The sequence below is a fragment of the Haliotis cracherodii genome, unplaced genomic scaffold, assembly GCF_022045235.1.
Source record: "Haliotis cracherodii isolate W230 unplaced genomic scaffold, xgHalCrac1.p SCAF_2, whole genome shotgun sequence".
NCBI lineage: Eukaryota > Metazoa > Mollusca > Gastropoda > Lepetellida > Haliotidae > Haliotis > Haliotis cracherodii.
This window is the reverse complement of record NW_027266275.1, coordinates 2049494-2068505: the sequence shown is the minus strand read 5'-3', so window position 1 is coordinate 2068505 and position 19012 is coordinate 2049494. Positions and strand designations below refer to the sequence as shown.

The 19012-nt window shown below is 40.2% G+C and overlaps 1 protein-coding gene across 1 annotated transcript in view; it reads right to left on the bottom strand.

Moving 5' to 3' along the window:
* The window catches only part of LOC139469406 (uncharacterized), a 118525-nt gene that overhangs the window by 61209 nt on the left and 38304 nt on the right, over positions 1-19012 (bottom strand). Inside the window, exons 20-26 of the mRNA XM_071251570.1 lie at positions 14845-15057; positions 12532-12729; positions 11870-12061; positions 6578-6823; positions 4528-4758; positions 2688-2888; positions 1972-2201 (exon numbers count right to left, since the gene is read on the bottom strand). Coding sequence (XP_071107671.1) covers positions 1972-2201; positions 2688-2888; positions 4528-4758; positions 6578-6823; positions 11870-12061; positions 12532-12729; positions 14845-15057 — 1511 coding nt within the window. The remainder of the gene's footprint in view (positions 1-1971; positions 2202-2687; positions 2889-4527; positions 4759-6577; positions 6824-11869; positions 12062-12531; positions 12730-14844; positions 15058-19012) is intronic.

The window sequence follows — 19012 nt, the reverse complement described above, 5'->3', positions numbered from 1 at the left end:
GTACTGAACATGTACTTCACATTGTACATCGTGATAGCATCAGTGTACTGAACATGTACTCCACATTGTACATCGTGATAGCATCAGTGTACTGAACATGTACTCCACATTGTACATCGTGATAGCATCAGTGTACTGAACATGTACTTCACATTGTACATCGTGATAGCATCAGTGTACTGAACATGTACTTCACATTGTACATCGTGATAGCATCAGTGTACTGAACATGTACTTCACATTGTACATCGTGATAGCATCAGTGTACTGAACATGTACTCCACATTGTACATCGTGCTAGCATCAGTGTACTGAACATGTAGTCCACATTGTACATCGTGCTAGCATCAGTGTACTGAACATGTACTCCACATTGTACATCGTGATAGCATCAGTGTACTGAACATGTACTTCACATTGTACATCGTGATAGCATCAGTGTACTGAACATGTACTTCGCATTGTACATCGTGATAGCATCAGTGTACTGAACATGTACTCCACATTGTACATCGTGCTAGCATCAGTGTACTGAACATGTACTCCACATTGTACATCGTGATAGCATCAGTGTACTGAACATGTACTTCACATTGTACATCGTGATAGCATCAGTGTACTGAACATGTACTTCACATTGTACATCGTGATAGCATCAGTGTACTGAACATGTACTCCACATTGTACATCGTGATAGCATCAGTGTACTGAACATGTACTTCACATTGTACATCGTGATAGCATCAGTGTACTGAACATGTACTTCACATTGTACATCGTGATAGCATCAGTGTACTGAACATGTACTTCACATTGTACATCGTGATAGCATCAGTGTACTGAACATGTACTTCACATTGTACATCGTGATAGCATCAGTGTACTGAACATGTACTTCACATTGTACATCGTGATAGCATCAGTGTACTGAGTAAGTAGGGTATCTTCATATTATACACTGTGTCATATCAATGTGCTAATTATCTATCTCTACATTATACACCGTGATAGCTGAAGGTGTATCTTAAAATTGTACACTGTGATAGCATCAGTGTACTGAACATGTGCCTCACATTGTACACCGTGATAGCATCAGTGTACTGAAAATGTACTTCACATTGTACATCATGATAGCATCAGTGTACTAAATATGTACTGCACATTGTACATCGTGACAGCATGAATGTACTGAACATGTACTTTACATTGTATCATGTAACTTCACAGTGTACACTGTTGCAGTATCAGTGTACTGAACACGTACTTCCCATAGTAACGTGTAACTTCACATTATACACTGTGCACTGAACAGTGTACTGGTCATGTATAGGACACTGTGATATCATCAGCGTACTGAACATTTACTTTACTTTGTATTATGTAACTTCACATTGTACACTGTGATAGCATCAGTGTACTGAACATATACTTTACAGTGTACATCGCGATAGCATCAGTGTCCTGAACATATACTTTACAGTGTACATCGCGATAGCATCAGTGTACTGAACATATACTTTACACTGTACATCGCGATAGCATCAGTGTACTGAACATGTACTTTACATTATATCATGTAACTTCACATTGTACACCGTGATAGCATCAGTGTGCATAACATGTATCTTCACATTGTACACTGTGGTAGAATCACTGTACTTAACATGTATCCTGTCATTGTACACTGTTGCAGTATCAGTGTACTGAACATGTACTTCCCATAGTAACGTGTAACTTCACATTATACACTGTGCACTGAACAGTGTACTGAACATGTATAGGAAATTGTATTATGTAACTTCACATTGTACACTGTGATAGCATCAGTGTACTGAAAATGTATCTTCATATTGTACACCGTGATTGAATCAGTGTACTAACATATATCTTTACATTGTACACTGTGATAGTTACTAAATGATGATATAATACTTGAACACAGAATAAAACCCTGTAGACATGTTCACATACATCGAAGAGACTGACAGCACCAACAAAGATGGCCTCGGCGACAGTGAAGCGGTAATAGGCGCCCAGCTGTCCCTGAATCTGACACTGCCTGTTGATGGCGGCTGATGCAGGGGATATCACATCGTTATAAAACGTTCGCAGGTTGTCACGGCATGCGCTGTTGGCGGGCAATTGGTCCTTGGACTTCAGATCAAGGCTGACTTTGTATGTGTACTCAGTAGATGTGGAAGCTGAAAAAGTAATGCGTACATAATGTGTTGTTGTTGTTGTTTTCATATTTATATTTAGTACAGAATAAAATTTAAAAAATGCAGCAAAGAGGGTTGGGGTGATCCTGGCACAGTCAAGCTGGTTAGGCTCATCATCAACTCAGGGCCCTTGCCCCCTCTACACGCAGCCCAGAAAGCGAATGGGACCTCTCCCAGGAATCGCTGCCTAGTCAAACCCATCCAGAACATTTCGGAGAATGTGGAGCCTTCTGCTTTACCCACATTGTCCGAAGGACTGTATTCCTGGTACAACTAGATACATGGGATGCATTATCATTATTATAATTATTATATTTATTATTATTATTTGTATCTTTATTTGAATCTTTATTTACACTAAAGCACAAATAAAATTGACATGTATCGAACTGTAACCTTTTATCATCACGATTACACTGGCCTCGTTAAGGGTTTGACAGGAGTATCACTGATTGCAGTTCCACCTACGTAAACAGTCCTCTAAGGGGAGGGATGGTGACCAGACATTTTCCCCCGAACAGTTGTATGTCCGACTTGTGGAGCCGTCAGCAAACGCATATCCACTGTTGCAGGTGACGACGGAGGAGAGGATGCTGCTGTCGCTGTTGTTGGAGCGAGTAATGTCCGCGTTCTGTGGAGTGTTGGTCAGTTCATGGAAACATTTTCCAGCTGAAAGAGGAAGCCTTGTCAGGACATTTCATCGGATATCGTTTCTCTTTATTGGTTGCATGTTATTGGTAAGCAGTTTAAGTGGCAGGAGAAACGTGTCAATATGTTGGTCTCACTCAGCAGTGGCTGCAAATGACTGAACACTATGTAATGTGCTGCCATGGATCCTGGCTTTCCAAAATGGTTTTGTACTGGTAGCATGTAACTTGTCATCCTTTACAACGCTTTTGTCGACTCGCGGGGCCATAAAACTAGTAATGGAAATAAAAGAGCCAATCAGTTTAGCAAAAAGTCGCAATAATCGGCGGACTTGCAGAGGAGACTTTGTGAAATGAAGTAGAAAAGTACGATTCTTTTCCGTTGTTGTGAAGTGAATCTTGCTATTTTACTTCAGTACGGCACAGTCATGTGTGTATGCCAACGAGGCAGCATCCTGTATCCATATCTGACAACTTTATTAAATACATCTGGTGAAATTTTCTCAGAATTTAAGGGAAAGGAGTGTTTGATATCATGGGAGTTGCTCGCAAAAACTCAGCAAAACCCTTTATAACGGACGGCATTTTTGGATATATCGCTTGGTCGCTCTGACGTCTTCACACTCTACCCTACCGCTATGTCGTTCGTTTACTCTATCGCTTCCTCGCATTATGGGAAATATGGCTTTCTTCTTATATCCTATTTTCGCTCTATTGATTTCCCGCTTTATAACGTTGTCACTCTCTTGCATTCTCGCTTTATCTCTATATTGCTTCTCGCCTCGTTCTATCACTTCCTCGGTCTACACCCTATCTCTATCGCCTTCTCACTTTATTGCTTCTCGCCTCGATCTATCGTTTTCTCAGTCTCTCACTATCTCTATCGCTTTCTTACTTTATTACTTCTCGCCTCGATCTATCGTTTTCTCAGTCTCTCACTATCTCTATCTCTATCGCTTTCTCACTTTATTGCTTCTCGCCTCGATCTATCATTTTCTCAGTCTCTCCCTATCTCTATCGCTTTCTCGCTCTATTGTTCCTTGCTTCGATCTGTCGTTTTTTCAGTCTCTCCCTATCTCTATCGCTTTCTCGCTCTATTGTTCCTTGCTTTGATCTATCGTTTTCTCGGTCTATTCTCTCAATCGCTTTCTCGTCCTATCACTCTTTCGTCTTGCCTTCGTGCTCTTGCTTTCTCGTCTCGTGTTATCGCTATCTCGTCTCGTGTTATCGCTTTATCGTCTTGTGTAATCACTCTATCGCGTTCTCGCGGCTGAAACTGAAGGTCAAAAGTGTTGTCACTCTAGGCTACCATTCTTAAGTCATATTTCAGCGTTGACTTATAAAATTGTCAGTTATAGCAACGACGATCATATTTGTTAAAGATAAGTGTATCAACGTCCCTCACAGAGCTGTGGGCTGACATCAAATTCATCAGTTTCAGTGAATGACACAACACACCATTCTTCACTCAATAATTTCAGTTTGTATTCCCAGGTTAAACAACAATTCATTCTCCGTGAAGAGGCGTGGTAAGTGCTAAGCGTAATTCATAGATGCATTGGAATAAAAAATAACAATACGGTTTTGCAACTTTTAAATGCATTCATCTGAGTACATTATAAGTTTAGGTTCATCTATGAAAGAAAATGATGGGAGTTTACCTTTGATTAGAACTTGGAAGGCACATGTTTCTTCAAATCCCTGGTCGGTTCGTAGCGTCACTCTGTAGTCATGGAATGTCCCCACATTGGACAAACTGGCGGTGATTGTAGGGTCGGGGGTCAGTGTTCCGCTAGTGTGTGTGAAGTTGTCGGTGATGTTGTAAGTAGTAGATGTCGTTGATGTCACTTTGTATGTCTTATTAGGACATAACAGTCTGATGACACCTCTTTCTGATAAGTCAGAAGACATTTTAATTAATCTTTCAACTTTCATAACTAGTTTATGAAAAAAATAACTTACATCTACCTTCGTCTTACATATTAGTGTAAGAAAGAACACATTTAGTGATTAGGAACATACAATGTCATTTAGAAAGCTATCAAATGTAAAAAATCTTCCGAGAGTGTGACTGATGTAGTCGGTGAACTGGTAGATTTCGTTGACATAACACTGATTTCTAGGTCTGGACAATTTAGGCTGACTCCCCCACCTCTTTCTTAAAAGTGAAAACATACAAATTGACAATGTTGCTATACGTGCTAATGGATTAAATAACACACGTTTAATGTTCCTATACATGCTAGTGTATGAGGTAACACACATTTAATGTTGCTATTCATGCTAGTGTATGATGTAAACACATTTAATGTTGCTATACAAGCTAGTGTATGAGATAACATACATTTAATGTTGCTATACATGCTAGTGTATGATGTAAACACATTTAATGTTGCTATACATGCTAGTGTATGATGTAAACACATTTAATGTTCCTATACATGCTAGTGTATGATGTAAACACATTTAATGTTGCTATACATGCTAGTGTATGATGTAAACACATTTAATGTTGCTATACATGCTAGTGTATGATGTAAACACATTTAATGTTCCTATACATGCTAGTGTATGATGTAAACACATTTAATGTTGCTATACATGCCAGTGTATGATGTAAACACATTTAATGTTGCTATACATGCTAGTGTATGAGATAACACACATTTAATGTTGCTATACATGCTAGTGTATGAGATAACACACATTTAATGTTGCTATACATGCTAGTGTATGAGATAACACACATTTAATGTTGCTATACATGCTAGTGTATGAGATAACACACATTTAATGTTGCTATACATGCTAGTGTATGAGATAACACACATTTAATGTTGCTATACATGCTAGTGTATGAGATAACACACGTGAAATGTTGCTATATACATACCAAAGTATAAGATTACACACATTTAATGTTGCTATACATTCCAGTGCATGAGATGACACGTTTCATGTTGCTATACAGGCTATTGTATGAGATAATACACGTTTAGTGTTGCTATACATACCGATGTATGAGATATCACACGTGTAATGTTGCTATACATACTGATGTATGAGAGAACACACGTGTAAAAGTGCCATACAAACTGATGTATGAGATAACACACGTTAAACGTTGCTATACATACTGATGTATGAGATAACACATGTTTAATGTTGCTATACATACTGATATATTAGATAACGCACGTGTAATGTTGCCATACATACTGATATATGAGATAACACACGTGTAATGTTGCTATACATATTAATTAATGAGTGAGCGAGTATCGTTTTACGAAGCTTTTAGCAATATTCCAGCAATATCACAGCGGGAGATGTGTATCTCCAATGTTTGAGACAATGCTAACGGTTACAGTAGATGTGTATCTCTAATGTTTGAGACAATGCTAACGTTGCTGTAGATGTGTATCTCTAATGTTTGAGACAATGCTAACGGTTACAGTAGATGTGTGTCTCCAGTGTTTGAGACAATGCTAACGGTTACTGTATATGTGTATCTCCAATGCTTGAGACAATGCTAACGGTTACTGTATATGTGCATCTCCAATGCTTGAGACAATGCTAACGGTTACTGTATATGTGTATCTCCAATGCTTGAGACAATGCTAACCGTTACTGTATATGTGTTTCTCTTATGCCTGAGACCGGTATTATTAAATGCGAGCACATGAGGAGATATAAGTACAGACATTCTACCTCTGACACTGATCTGGAACTTGCACTGGGAACTCCTGCCTGCACCATCGGTGGCTTGATATGTGACATCCGTGTTCTTCCACACTGGGTCTTCAGGATTGAACCCGGTGGGGCTGGTGAAACCTTTCACTCTCAGAAAGCCTGAGTTGTCTTGAACAGAGGGGATGGTGATGCTTGGTGCCTGCATCTTGTCTATTGTAATGTTCCTGTCACCGTCACAGTTGGTAAACACCGGGGGACTTGTATCTGCATAACAATATGCAGCAATTCAATATACAATAGGACATCAAGTGTGTATGTATAACAATATGCCGTTATTCAATATACACTAGGACCTGAAGTATGTGTCTGTATAACAGTATGCAGTAATTCAATATACACTAGGACCTGAAGTGTGTGTCTGTATAACAATATGCAGTAATTCAATATACACTAGGACCTGAAGTATGTGTCTGTATAACAGTATGCAGTAATTCAATATACACTAGGACCTGAAGTATGTGTCTGTATAACAGTATGCAGTAATTCAATATACACAAGGACCTGAAGTGTGTGTCTGTATAACAATATGCAGTAATTCAATATACACAAGGACCTGAAGTATGTGTCTGTATAAAAATATGCAGTAATTCAATATACACAAGGACCTGAAATGTGTGTCTGTACAACAATATACAGTGATTCAATATACACAAGGACCTGAAGTGTGTGTCTGTACAACAATATACAGTGATTCAATATACACAAGGACCTGAAGTGTGTGTCTGTACAACAATATACAGTGATTCAACATACATCAGGAAATAGCTGATATGGCTGAAAGCATATTGCCGATGAGAGGTTGAATCTTAACTCACTCACACTCTGTATGGAAATATACAGTAATTAAAAATACCTTAGTGATCGAAGTGTGTAAATGTAATTAAGACGAAGTTACTTGGATTTTTAAACCTTCATGAATTTTTGTGAAGAGAACAACATGTGAGCGTCGGATCTTGAAAACATACTCAGAGTATGATCGATACTGTCAAAGGTTGTGAAACACAACACATATTTCGAAAATCACTGTGGTATATTTGCAGGACCTTGGCACCCTTTGTGGATGTATTGTTATTCCAAGGATGTCACTGAACCTGTGGCGAATATGATGTTATCATTAAACAAATGACAAAATACATGTACATGAAGGTGGTTATAAAGAGGTGCCGCATGGATGCTGAAGTGAATTTAGGGATTGCTGAAGAATACGTTGTTGAGTGTCCTGAATTGTTTTAACGTATATGCAAGTCCCTGATACAAATGTCTTAATTGTGAAACTTCCACCAAGTGATTACCTTCACATACAGGAACACTTCCACCCAATGATTACCTTCAAATACAGGAAGACTTCCACCCACTGATTACCTTCACATACAGGAACACTTCCACCCAATGATTACCTTCACATACAGGAACACTTCCACCCAATGATTACCTTCAAATACAGGAAGACTTCCACCAAGTGATTATCTTCACATACAGGAACACTTACACCCAGTGATTACCTTCACATACAGGAACACTTCTACTCAGTGATTACCTTCACATACAGGAACACTTCCACCCAGGGATTACCTTCACATACGAGAACACTTCAACCCTGCGATTACCTTCACATACAGGAAGACTTCTACTCAGTGGTTACCTTCACATACAGCAACAATTTCATCAAGTGATTATCTTCACATACAGGAAGACTTCAACCCTGTGATTACCTTCACATACAGGAAGACTTCCATCAAGTGATTACCTTCACATACAGGAACACTTTCACCAAGTGATTACCTTCACATACAGGAACACTTCCACCCAATGATTACCTTCACATACAGGAACAATTCCACTGAGTGATAACCTTCACATACGAGAACACTTCCACCCAGTGATTACCTTTACATACAGGAAGACTTCCACCGGATGATTACCCTCACATACAGGAACACTTTCACCCAGTGATTACCTTCACATACAGGAACACTTCAACCCAGTGATTACCTTCACATACAGGAACATTTCCAACAAGTGATTACCTTCACATACAGGAAGACTTCCACCCACTGATTACCTTCACATACAGGAAGACTTCCACCCACTGATTACCTTCACATACAGGATCACTTCCACCCTGCCATTACCTTCACATACAGGAAGACTTCTACTCAGTGGTTACCTTCACATACAGGAACACTTCTACCCAGTGATTACCTTCACATACAGGAACACTTACACCCAGGGATTACCTTCACATACGAGAACACTTCAATACTGCGATTACCTTCACATACAGGAAGACTTCTACTCAGTGGTTACCTTCACATACAGCAACACTTTCATCAAGTGATTATCTTCACATACAGGAACACTTCCACCCACTGATTACCTTCACATACAGGAAGACTTCCACCCACTGATTACCTTTACATACAGGAAGACTTCCACCCAATGATTACCTTCACATACAGGAACACTTTCACCCAGTGATTACCTTCACATACAGGAACACTTCAACCCAGTGATTACCTTCACATACAGGAACATTTCCAACAAGTGATTACCTTCACATACAGGAAGACTTCCACCCACTGATTACCTTCACATACAGGAAGACTTCCACCCACTGATTACCTTCACATACAGGATCACTTCCACCCTGTCATTACCTTCACATACAGGAAGACTTCTACTCAGTGGTTACCTTCACATACAGGAACACTTCTACTCAGTGATTACCTTCACATACAGGAACACTTCCACCCAGGGATTACCTTCACATACGAGAACACTTCAACACTGCGATTACCTTCACATACAGGAAGACTTCTACTCAGTGGTTACCTTCACATACAGCAACACTTTCATCAAGTGATTATCTTCACATACAGGAACACTTCCACCCACTGATTACCTTCACATACAGGAAGACTTCCACCCACTGATTACCTTCACATACAGGATCACTTCCACCCTGCCATTACCTTCACATACAGGAAGACTTCTACTCAGTGGTTACCTTCACATACAGGAACACTTCTACTCAGTGATTACCTTCACATACAGGAACACTTACACCCAGGGATTACCTTCACATACGAGAACACTTCAACACTGCGATTACCTTCACATACAGGAAGACTTCTACTCAGTGGTTACCTTCACATACAGCAACACTTTCATCAAGTGATTATCTTCACATACAGGAACACTTCAACCCTGTGATTACCTTCACATAGAGGAACACTTTCACCAAGTGATTACCTTCACATACAGGAACCCTTCCACCCAGTGATTACCTTCACATACAGGAACACTTCCACCCAGTGATTACCTTCACATACAGGAACAATTCCACTGAGTGATAACCTTCACATACAGGAACACTTCCACCCAGTGATTACCTTTACATACAGGAAGACTTCCACCCAATGATTACCTTCACATACAGGAACACTTTCACCCAGTGATTACCTTTACATACAGGAACACTTCCACCCAGTGCTTACCTTCACATACAGGAACACTTCAACCCAGTGATTACATTCACATACAGGAACATTTCCAACCAATGATTACCTTCACATACAGGAACACTACCACCCAGTGATTACCTTCACATACAGGAAGACTTCCACCCACTGATTACCTTCACATACAGGATCACTTCCACCCTGCCATTACCTTCACATACAGGAAGACTTCTACTCAGTGGTTACCTTCACATACAGGAACACTTCCACCCAATGATTACCTTCACATACAGGAATACTTCCACCCAGTGGTTACCTTCACATACGGGAAGACTTCCACCCAGTGATTACCTTCACATACAGGAACAATTCCTACTGAGTGATAGCCTTCACATACGAGAACACTTCCACCCAGTGATTACCTTCACATACAGGAACACTTCGATCCAGTGATTACCTTCACATACAGGAACACTTCCATCCAGTGATTACCTTCACATACAGGAACACTTCCACCCAATGATTACCTTCAAATACAGGAAGACTTCCACCCAGTGATTACCTTCACATACAGGAACACTTCCACACAATGATTACCTTCACATACAGGAACACTTCTACTCAGTGATTACCTTCATATACAGGAACACTATCACCTAGTGATTACCTTCACATACGAGAACACTTCAACCCTGCGATTACCTTCACATACAGGAAGACTTCTACTCAGTGGTTATCTTCACATACAGCAACACTTTCATCAAGTGATTATCTTCACATACACGAACACTTCAACCCAGTGATTACCTTCACATACAGGAAGACTTCCATCAAGTGATTACCTTCACATACAGGAACACTTTCACCAAGTGATTACCTTCACATACGAGAACACTTCCACCCAGTGATTACCTTCACATACAGGAACACTTCCACCCAGTGATTACCTTCACATACAGGAACACTTCCACCCAGTGATTACCTTCACATACAGGAACAATTCCACTGAGTGATAACCTTCACATACGAGAACACTTCCACCCAGTGATTACCTTTACATACAGGAACACTTCCACCCAATGATTACCTTCACATACAGGAACACTTTTACCCAGTGATTACCTTTACATACAGGAACACTTCCACCCAGTGGTTACCTTCACATACAGGAACATTTCCAACCAGTGATTACCTTCACATACAGGAACACTTCCACCCAGTGATTACCTTCACATACAGGAACACTTCTACTCAGTGATTACCATCATATACAGGAACACTATCACCTAGTGATTACCTTCACATACGAGAACACTTCAACCCTGCGATTACCTTCACATACAGGAAGACTTCTACTCAGTGGCTACCTTCACATACAGCAACACTTTCATCAAGTGATTATCTTCACATACACGAACACTTCAACCCAGTGATTACCTTCACATACAGGAACTATTCCTACTGAGTGATAACCTTCACATACGAGAACACTTCCACCCAGTGATTACCTTCACATACAGGAACACTTCCATCCAAGTGATTACCTTCACATACAGGAACACTTCCACCCAATGATTACCTTCACATACAGGAAGACTTCCACCCACTGATTACTTTCACATACAGGAACACTTCCACCCAATGATTACCTTCACATACAGGAAGACTTCTACTCAGTGATTACCTTCACATACAGGAACGCTTCTACTCAGTGATTACCTTCACATCCAGGAACACTTCTACCCAGTGATTACCTTCACATACAGGAACACTTCCACTCAGTGGTTACCTTCACATACAGGAACACTTCCACTCCAGGATGCCGACCTGGTGGCGGTTGAGTAGACACAGGTGCGGTTGTCAGCAGGAACAGGTGTGAATCCAGGTCTTGTGCACCTGTAAGCCAGAACCTTCCCCTGCTCGTAGCTGTCGAATATCTGCTCTGATCCCCCGGGGGTGCCTGGATCCGGGCACTTTGCAGCTGATGAATAAACAAAGATTTATATATAAAGTTGAAGTGGTTATAACTGGCGGTATATGGCTGGAATATTGCTAGACGTGGCGTTAACATCACTCACTGACACACACAACACACAAGCCACACAACACACAACACTAACAACTCACAACACTAACAACTCACACACTTGATTATGAATCAACTATAAATGCTAAGGTAGGGTAAATTCAATTATAAACATACTTGTTTATACCTGTACATGTCTTAGTATACATCCAAACAACAACATATTCGTCACAACAGTCCTGTAGCATTGGGACATGTGCTTGTTGTCCTGAAGGGAAGATAGTCTATCACCCATCTAGTTTCATCTTGTGACATCATCGCGTTAGGTTTAAACAACCAATCGTGAACATGTGTAAGGTTTTAATCATTTGGAACGGTTTATATTTACATTTAGATCAGATTTGGTCTTAACGGGCAACACATACCTATGCAGGTGAGATTACCAAAGCCCCACCGACCATTCTGCAGACACCTCACAGTGTTGCTATTGTCAGTCGATACTCCTGACGCTGTCGCCCCTGTACTGCAGCTGAACTCAAAGGATTTCCCGAACGTTGATCCTGTCGTAGCAAGGTCTGGTTTCTGAAATCCAGCGATGTCTTCCACAGGTCCACAGTCAACAACTGAAACATGAATAAACATGCATTAATGAATATCCTTTATTATTTACACTCCTCTTGACATTGTTACATGACGTTGACCATTCTCAGGAATTCAAAGGGAATTCTATGTAGCAGGTCGATCCTCTTCAGATATAACAGTAACTAGATATGGCAAGTCAGCCCTCTTCACACGTGACAGTAAATATATATGACAAGTCAGTCAGTCCTCTTTATACGTGACAGTAAATATATATGGCAAGTCAGCCCTCTTCACACGTGACAGTAAATATATATGACAAGTCAGTCCTCTTCATACGTGACAGTAACTAAATATATGCGAAATGTACAACATATGAGATTGGTTGGTTGGTTTGTTGATTAACGCCACACTCAGCAATATTCCATCTATATGACCACGGTCTGTAAATAATCGAGTCTGGACCAGACAATCCAGTGATTGATATCATGAGCATCGATCTACACAATTGGGATACGATGACATGCATCAACAAAGTCAGCGAACCTGACCAACAGACCCCGTAAGTCGCCTCCTGATCTCCTAAAGGTCATTTATGTATATAGTTGTACATACTTTGCTGGGGGGCAGGCTATCAGATCTTATGGGTTCTCATGGTTGGTGTGTTGAGATTGTGGCGCACTGTGGGTCAAAGAGGTTGGCTGTCAAATTCGCAATTTGCATTTTGCAGCCTACGTACGTCACTGATATCGGGTTAACCACCTCTATTTGCGAGACATGCAGGAATATTTCGAGGTATGCTTCTGATGAGTCGTCCGATGTCAGCTTGACTCAAGTTGTTCCTTTCATCAGTGACGGCAACACCTAGTTTATTGAGAGCGGTGGGTTGATTTTGACGTTGACGTACATGTCTGCTAATGATGTCCCATATTTGTAAAGTAGGAGAATGGTCAAGAATGGGTGCTGGCCATGGGATTGGTGTTGTGCTGTTGGAGGAATTAAGTCACAATCCTAGAACGATGAGCACTTGTATTATCATCTTGAAAGATGAAACTTTGCAACCGATCCCTTATCTGAGTGATCATGCCAATGTTAAATCTGGCATACCACCCCTTGCACGTGCTGTCCAATGTTACATGCTTCAAGACTGTCACAATGTCGTATTTTGCAGCTTGATTTCTTCTTCTTGCCACATACATTACTTACTTTCATTGCCAAACATTGGTGTACATGCCTGTAGTTTCACTTCACAACAAAGTGTGCCCTACTTTGTTTACATAGTATATTATATGTCAAGAATTCGACTTAATGATATTTCTTTTTGTACTCCTATATTATGACATGTTCACTAGAAAACATCTAAACTCCGAATTGAAAATATCAATACTCGTTTTACGACAACGAAGAAATTAAACTATTATTACCGAAATCATAACATGCAAAACAAACACCGGCTTATTGCAAGTGACAGCAGGGCAGATGGGTGAGTCCGTTTGTGAGGTATATGGGTTCTTCTCATTGTCAGAGTATATCTCACCTGGGCAGATGGGTGAGTCCCCTTGTAAGGTATATGGGTTCTTCTCATTGTCAGAGTATATCTCGCCTGGGCAGATGAGTGAGTCCCCTTGTAAGGTATATGGGTTCTTCTCACTGTCACTGTCATACTGCCATACTGTATCTCACCTGGACAGACGGGTGAGTCCCCTTGTGAGGTATATGGGTTCTTCTCATTGTCAGATAATTTCTCACCTGGGCAGATGGGTGAGTCCCCTTGTGAGGTATATGGGTTCTTCTCACTGTCACTGTCATACTGCCATACTGTATCTCACCTGGACAGACGGGTGAGTCCCCTTGTGAGGTATATGGGTTCTTCTAATTGTCAGATAATATCTCACCTGGGCAGATGGGTGAGTCCCCTTGTGAGGTATATGGGTTCTTCTCGCTGTCATACTATGTCTCACCTGGGCAGATTGGTTAGTCGCCTTGCAAAGTATTTGGGTTCTTCTTACTGTAATGCTATATCTCACCTGGGCAGATTGGTAAGTCGCCTTGTAAAGTATATGGGTTCTGCTCACTGTTATACTATATCTCACCTGGACAGACGGGTGAGTCCCCTTGTAAGGTATATGGGTTCTTCTCACTGTAATGCTATATCTCACCTGGGCAGATTGGTGAGTCGCCTTGTAAGGCATAATTCTTCGTCTTGCTGTCATAAGCACAGTAGAGGGTCTTGTTGAAGGTGGAGTCATCCTCCTTCCTACACTCTACAACCACCTTCTCATTGAACTCCACTGCAGTTTCAGGGATAATGCGAACAACCCTCTCCTTCTGGACGTCAGTTCCCTGTCTTGTCTGAGCTGAGCATGTGATAGCTGTAAAGATGAGAATAGACGGATATATGCAGTATCTCTACACAATGGTTGTGATAGCAGTAATAATGAGAAAAGACGGATATATACAACATCCCTAAGAAAGGCGTGTGATAGCTGTAAGAATGAGAATAGACGGATATATACAACATCCCTACACAAGCCAAGCGATAGCTGTAAGGTTAAGAAAAAAAGGATATATGCAGTATCCCTACACAATGGGTGTGATAGCAGTAAGGACGAGAATAGACGGATATATGCAGTATCCCTACACAATGGGTGTGATAGCAGTACGGACGAGAATAGACGGATATATACAACATCCCTAAGCAAGGCATGTGATAGCTGTAAGATTGAGAATATACGGATATATACAACATCCGTACACAAGCCAAGCGATAGCTGTAAGGTTAAGAAAAAAGGACCTATGCAGTATCCCTACACAAGGTATGTTATAGCTGTAAGAATGAGAATAAACGGACATATGCAGTATCCCTACACAAGGCATGTGATACCTGTTAGGATGAGAAAAGATCGATATATGCAGTATCCCAACACAAGGTATGTTATAGCTGTAAGAATGAGAATAGACGGACATATGCAGGACCCCTACACAAGGCGTGTGATAGATGTAAGGATGAGAATAGACGGATAAATACAATATCCCTACACAAGGCATATGATAGCTATAAGGATGAGAATAGACGGATATATGCAGTATCCCTACACAAGGTATGTGATAGCAGTAAGGATGAGAATAGACGGATATATGCAGTATCTCTACACAATGGTTGTGATAGCAGTAATAATGAGAAAAGACGGATATATACAACATCCCTAAGAAAGGCATGTGATAGCTGTAAGAATGAAAATAGACGGATATATGCAGTATCCCTACACAAGGTATGTGATAGCCGTAAGGATGAGAATAGACGGATATATGCAGTATCCCTACACAATGGGTGTTATAGAGGTAAGGATGAGAATAGACGGATCTATGCAATATCCCTAAATAAGGCAAACGAAAGCTGTAAGGATGAGAATAGACGGATATATACAATATCCCTAAACAAGACAAGCGATAGCTGTTAGGATGAGAATAGACGGATATATACAACATTCCTACACCAGGTATGTTATAGCTGTTAGGACGAGAATAGACGGATATATGCAGTTTCCCTACACAAGGTATGTGGAAGTTGTAAGAATGAGAATAGACGGATATATACAATATCCCTAAACAAGACAAGCGATAGCTGTTAGGATGAGAATAGACGGATATATACAATATCCCTAAACAAGACAAGCTAGAGCTGTTAGGATGAGAATAGACGGATATATACAATATCTCTACACAAGGCATGTGATAGCTGTTTGGATGAGAAAAGACGGATATATGCAGTTTCCCTACAGAAGGTCTGTGATAGCTGTTAGAATGAGAATAGACGCATATAAGCAATATTCCTACTTTAGGCAAGAGGTAGCTTTAAGGATGAAGAATAGACGGATATATGCAGTATCCCTACATAAGGCATGTGATACCAGTTAGGATGAGAATAGACGGATAAATGCAGTATCCCTACACAAGGCATGTGATAGCTGTAAGAATAAGAATAGACGGACATATGCAGCATCCCTACACAAGGCATGTGATAGCTGTAAAAATGAGAATAGACGGATATATGCAGTATCCCTACACAAGGCATGTGATAGCTGTAAGAATAAGAATAGACGGATATATGCAGCATCCCTACACAACGTATGTGAAAGTTGTAACAATGAGAAAAGATGGATATATACAACATCCCTAAGCACGGCATGTGATAGCTGTAAGATTGAGAATATACGGATATATACAACATCCGTACACAAGCCAAGCGACAGTTGTAAGGTTAAGAAAAAAGGACATATGCAGTATCCCTACACAAGGCATTTGATACCTGTTAGGATGAGAAAAGACGGATATATGCAGTATCCCTACAGAAGGTTTGTTATAGCTGTAAGAATAAGAATAGACGCATATTAGTAATATCCCTACATTAAGCAAGAGCTAGCTTTAAGGATGAGAATAGAAGGATATATGCAGTATCGCTACATAAGGCATGTGATAGCTGTTAGGATGAGAATAGACGAATATATGCAGTATCCTTACACAAGATTTGTGACAGCTGTAAGGATGAGAATAGACGGATACAAGCAATATCCCTATATAAGGCAAGAGCTAGCTTTACGGATGAGAATAGACGGATAAATGCAGTATCCCAACACAAGGTATGTGATAGCTGTAAGAATGAGGATAGTCGGATATATACAATATTCCTATACAAGGCATGTGATAGCTGTAAAGATTGAGAATAGACGGATATATACAATACTCCTACACGAGGCATGTGATAGCTGTTTGGATGAGAAAAGACGGATATATGCAGTATCCCTTCAGAAGGTCTGTGATAGCTGTTAGAATGAGAATAGACGCATATAAGCAATATTCCTACATTAGGCAAGAGCTAGCTTTAAGGATGAGAATAGAAGGATATATACAGTTTCCCTACATAAGGCATGTGATAGCTGTTAGGATGAGAATAGACGGATATATGCAGTATCCTTACACAAGATTTGTGACAGCTGTAAGGATGAGAATAGACGGATACAAGCAATATCCCTATATAAGGCAAGAGCTAGCTTTACTGATGAGAATAGACGGATAAATGCAGTATCCCTACACAAGGCATGTGATAGCTGTAAGAATAAGAATAGACGGACATATGCAGCATCCCTACACAAGGCATGTGATAGCTGTAAAGATGAGAATAGACGGATATATGCAGTATCCCTACACAAGGCATGTGATAGCTGTAAGAATAAGAATAGACGGATATATGCAGCATCCCTACACAACGTATGTGAAAGTTGTAACAATGAGAAAAGATGGATATATACAACATCCCTAAGCACGGCATGTGATAGCTGTAAGATTGAGAATATACGGATATATACAACATCCGTACACAAGCCAAGCGATAGTTGTAAGGTTAAGAAAAAAGGACATATGCAGTATCCCTACACAAGGCATTTGATACCTGTTAGGATGAGAAAAGACGGATATATGCAGTATCCCTACAGAAGGTTTGTTATAGCTGTAAGAATGAGAATAGACGCATATAAGTAATATCCCTACATTAGGCAAGAGCTAGCTTTAAGGATGAGAATAGAAGGATATATGAAGTATCCCTACATAAGGCATGTGATAGCTGTTAGGATGAGAATAGACGAATATATGCAGTATCCTTACACAAGATTTGTGACAGCTGTAAGGATGAGAATAGACGGATAAATGCAATATCCCTATATAAGGCAAGAGCTAGCTTTACGGATGAGAATAGACGGATAAATGCAGTATCCCTACACAAGGTATGTGATAGCTGTAAGAATGAGGATAGTCGGATATATACAATATTCCTACACAAGGCATGTGATAGCTGTAAGATTAAGAATAGACGGATATATACAATACTCCTACACGAGGCATGTGATAGCTGTAAGGATGAGAATAGACGGATATATGCAGTATCCCTAGAAAAGGCATATGAAAGCCGTTAGGATGAGAAAAGACGAATATATGCAGTATCCCTACACAAGGTATGTTATAGCTGTAAGAATGAGAATAGACGGATATATACAATATCCCTAAACAAGACAAGCGATAGCTGTTAGGATGAGAATAGAAGGATATATGCAGTATCCCTACATAAGGCATGTGATAGCTGTTAGGATGAGAATAGACGAATATATGCAGTATCCTTACACAAGATTTGTGACAGCTGTAAGGATGAGAATAGACGGATACAAGCAATATCCCTATATAAGGCAAGAGCTAGCTTTACGGATGAGAATAGACGGATAAATGCAGTATCCCAACACAAGGTATGTGATAGCTGTAAGAATGAGGATAGTCGGA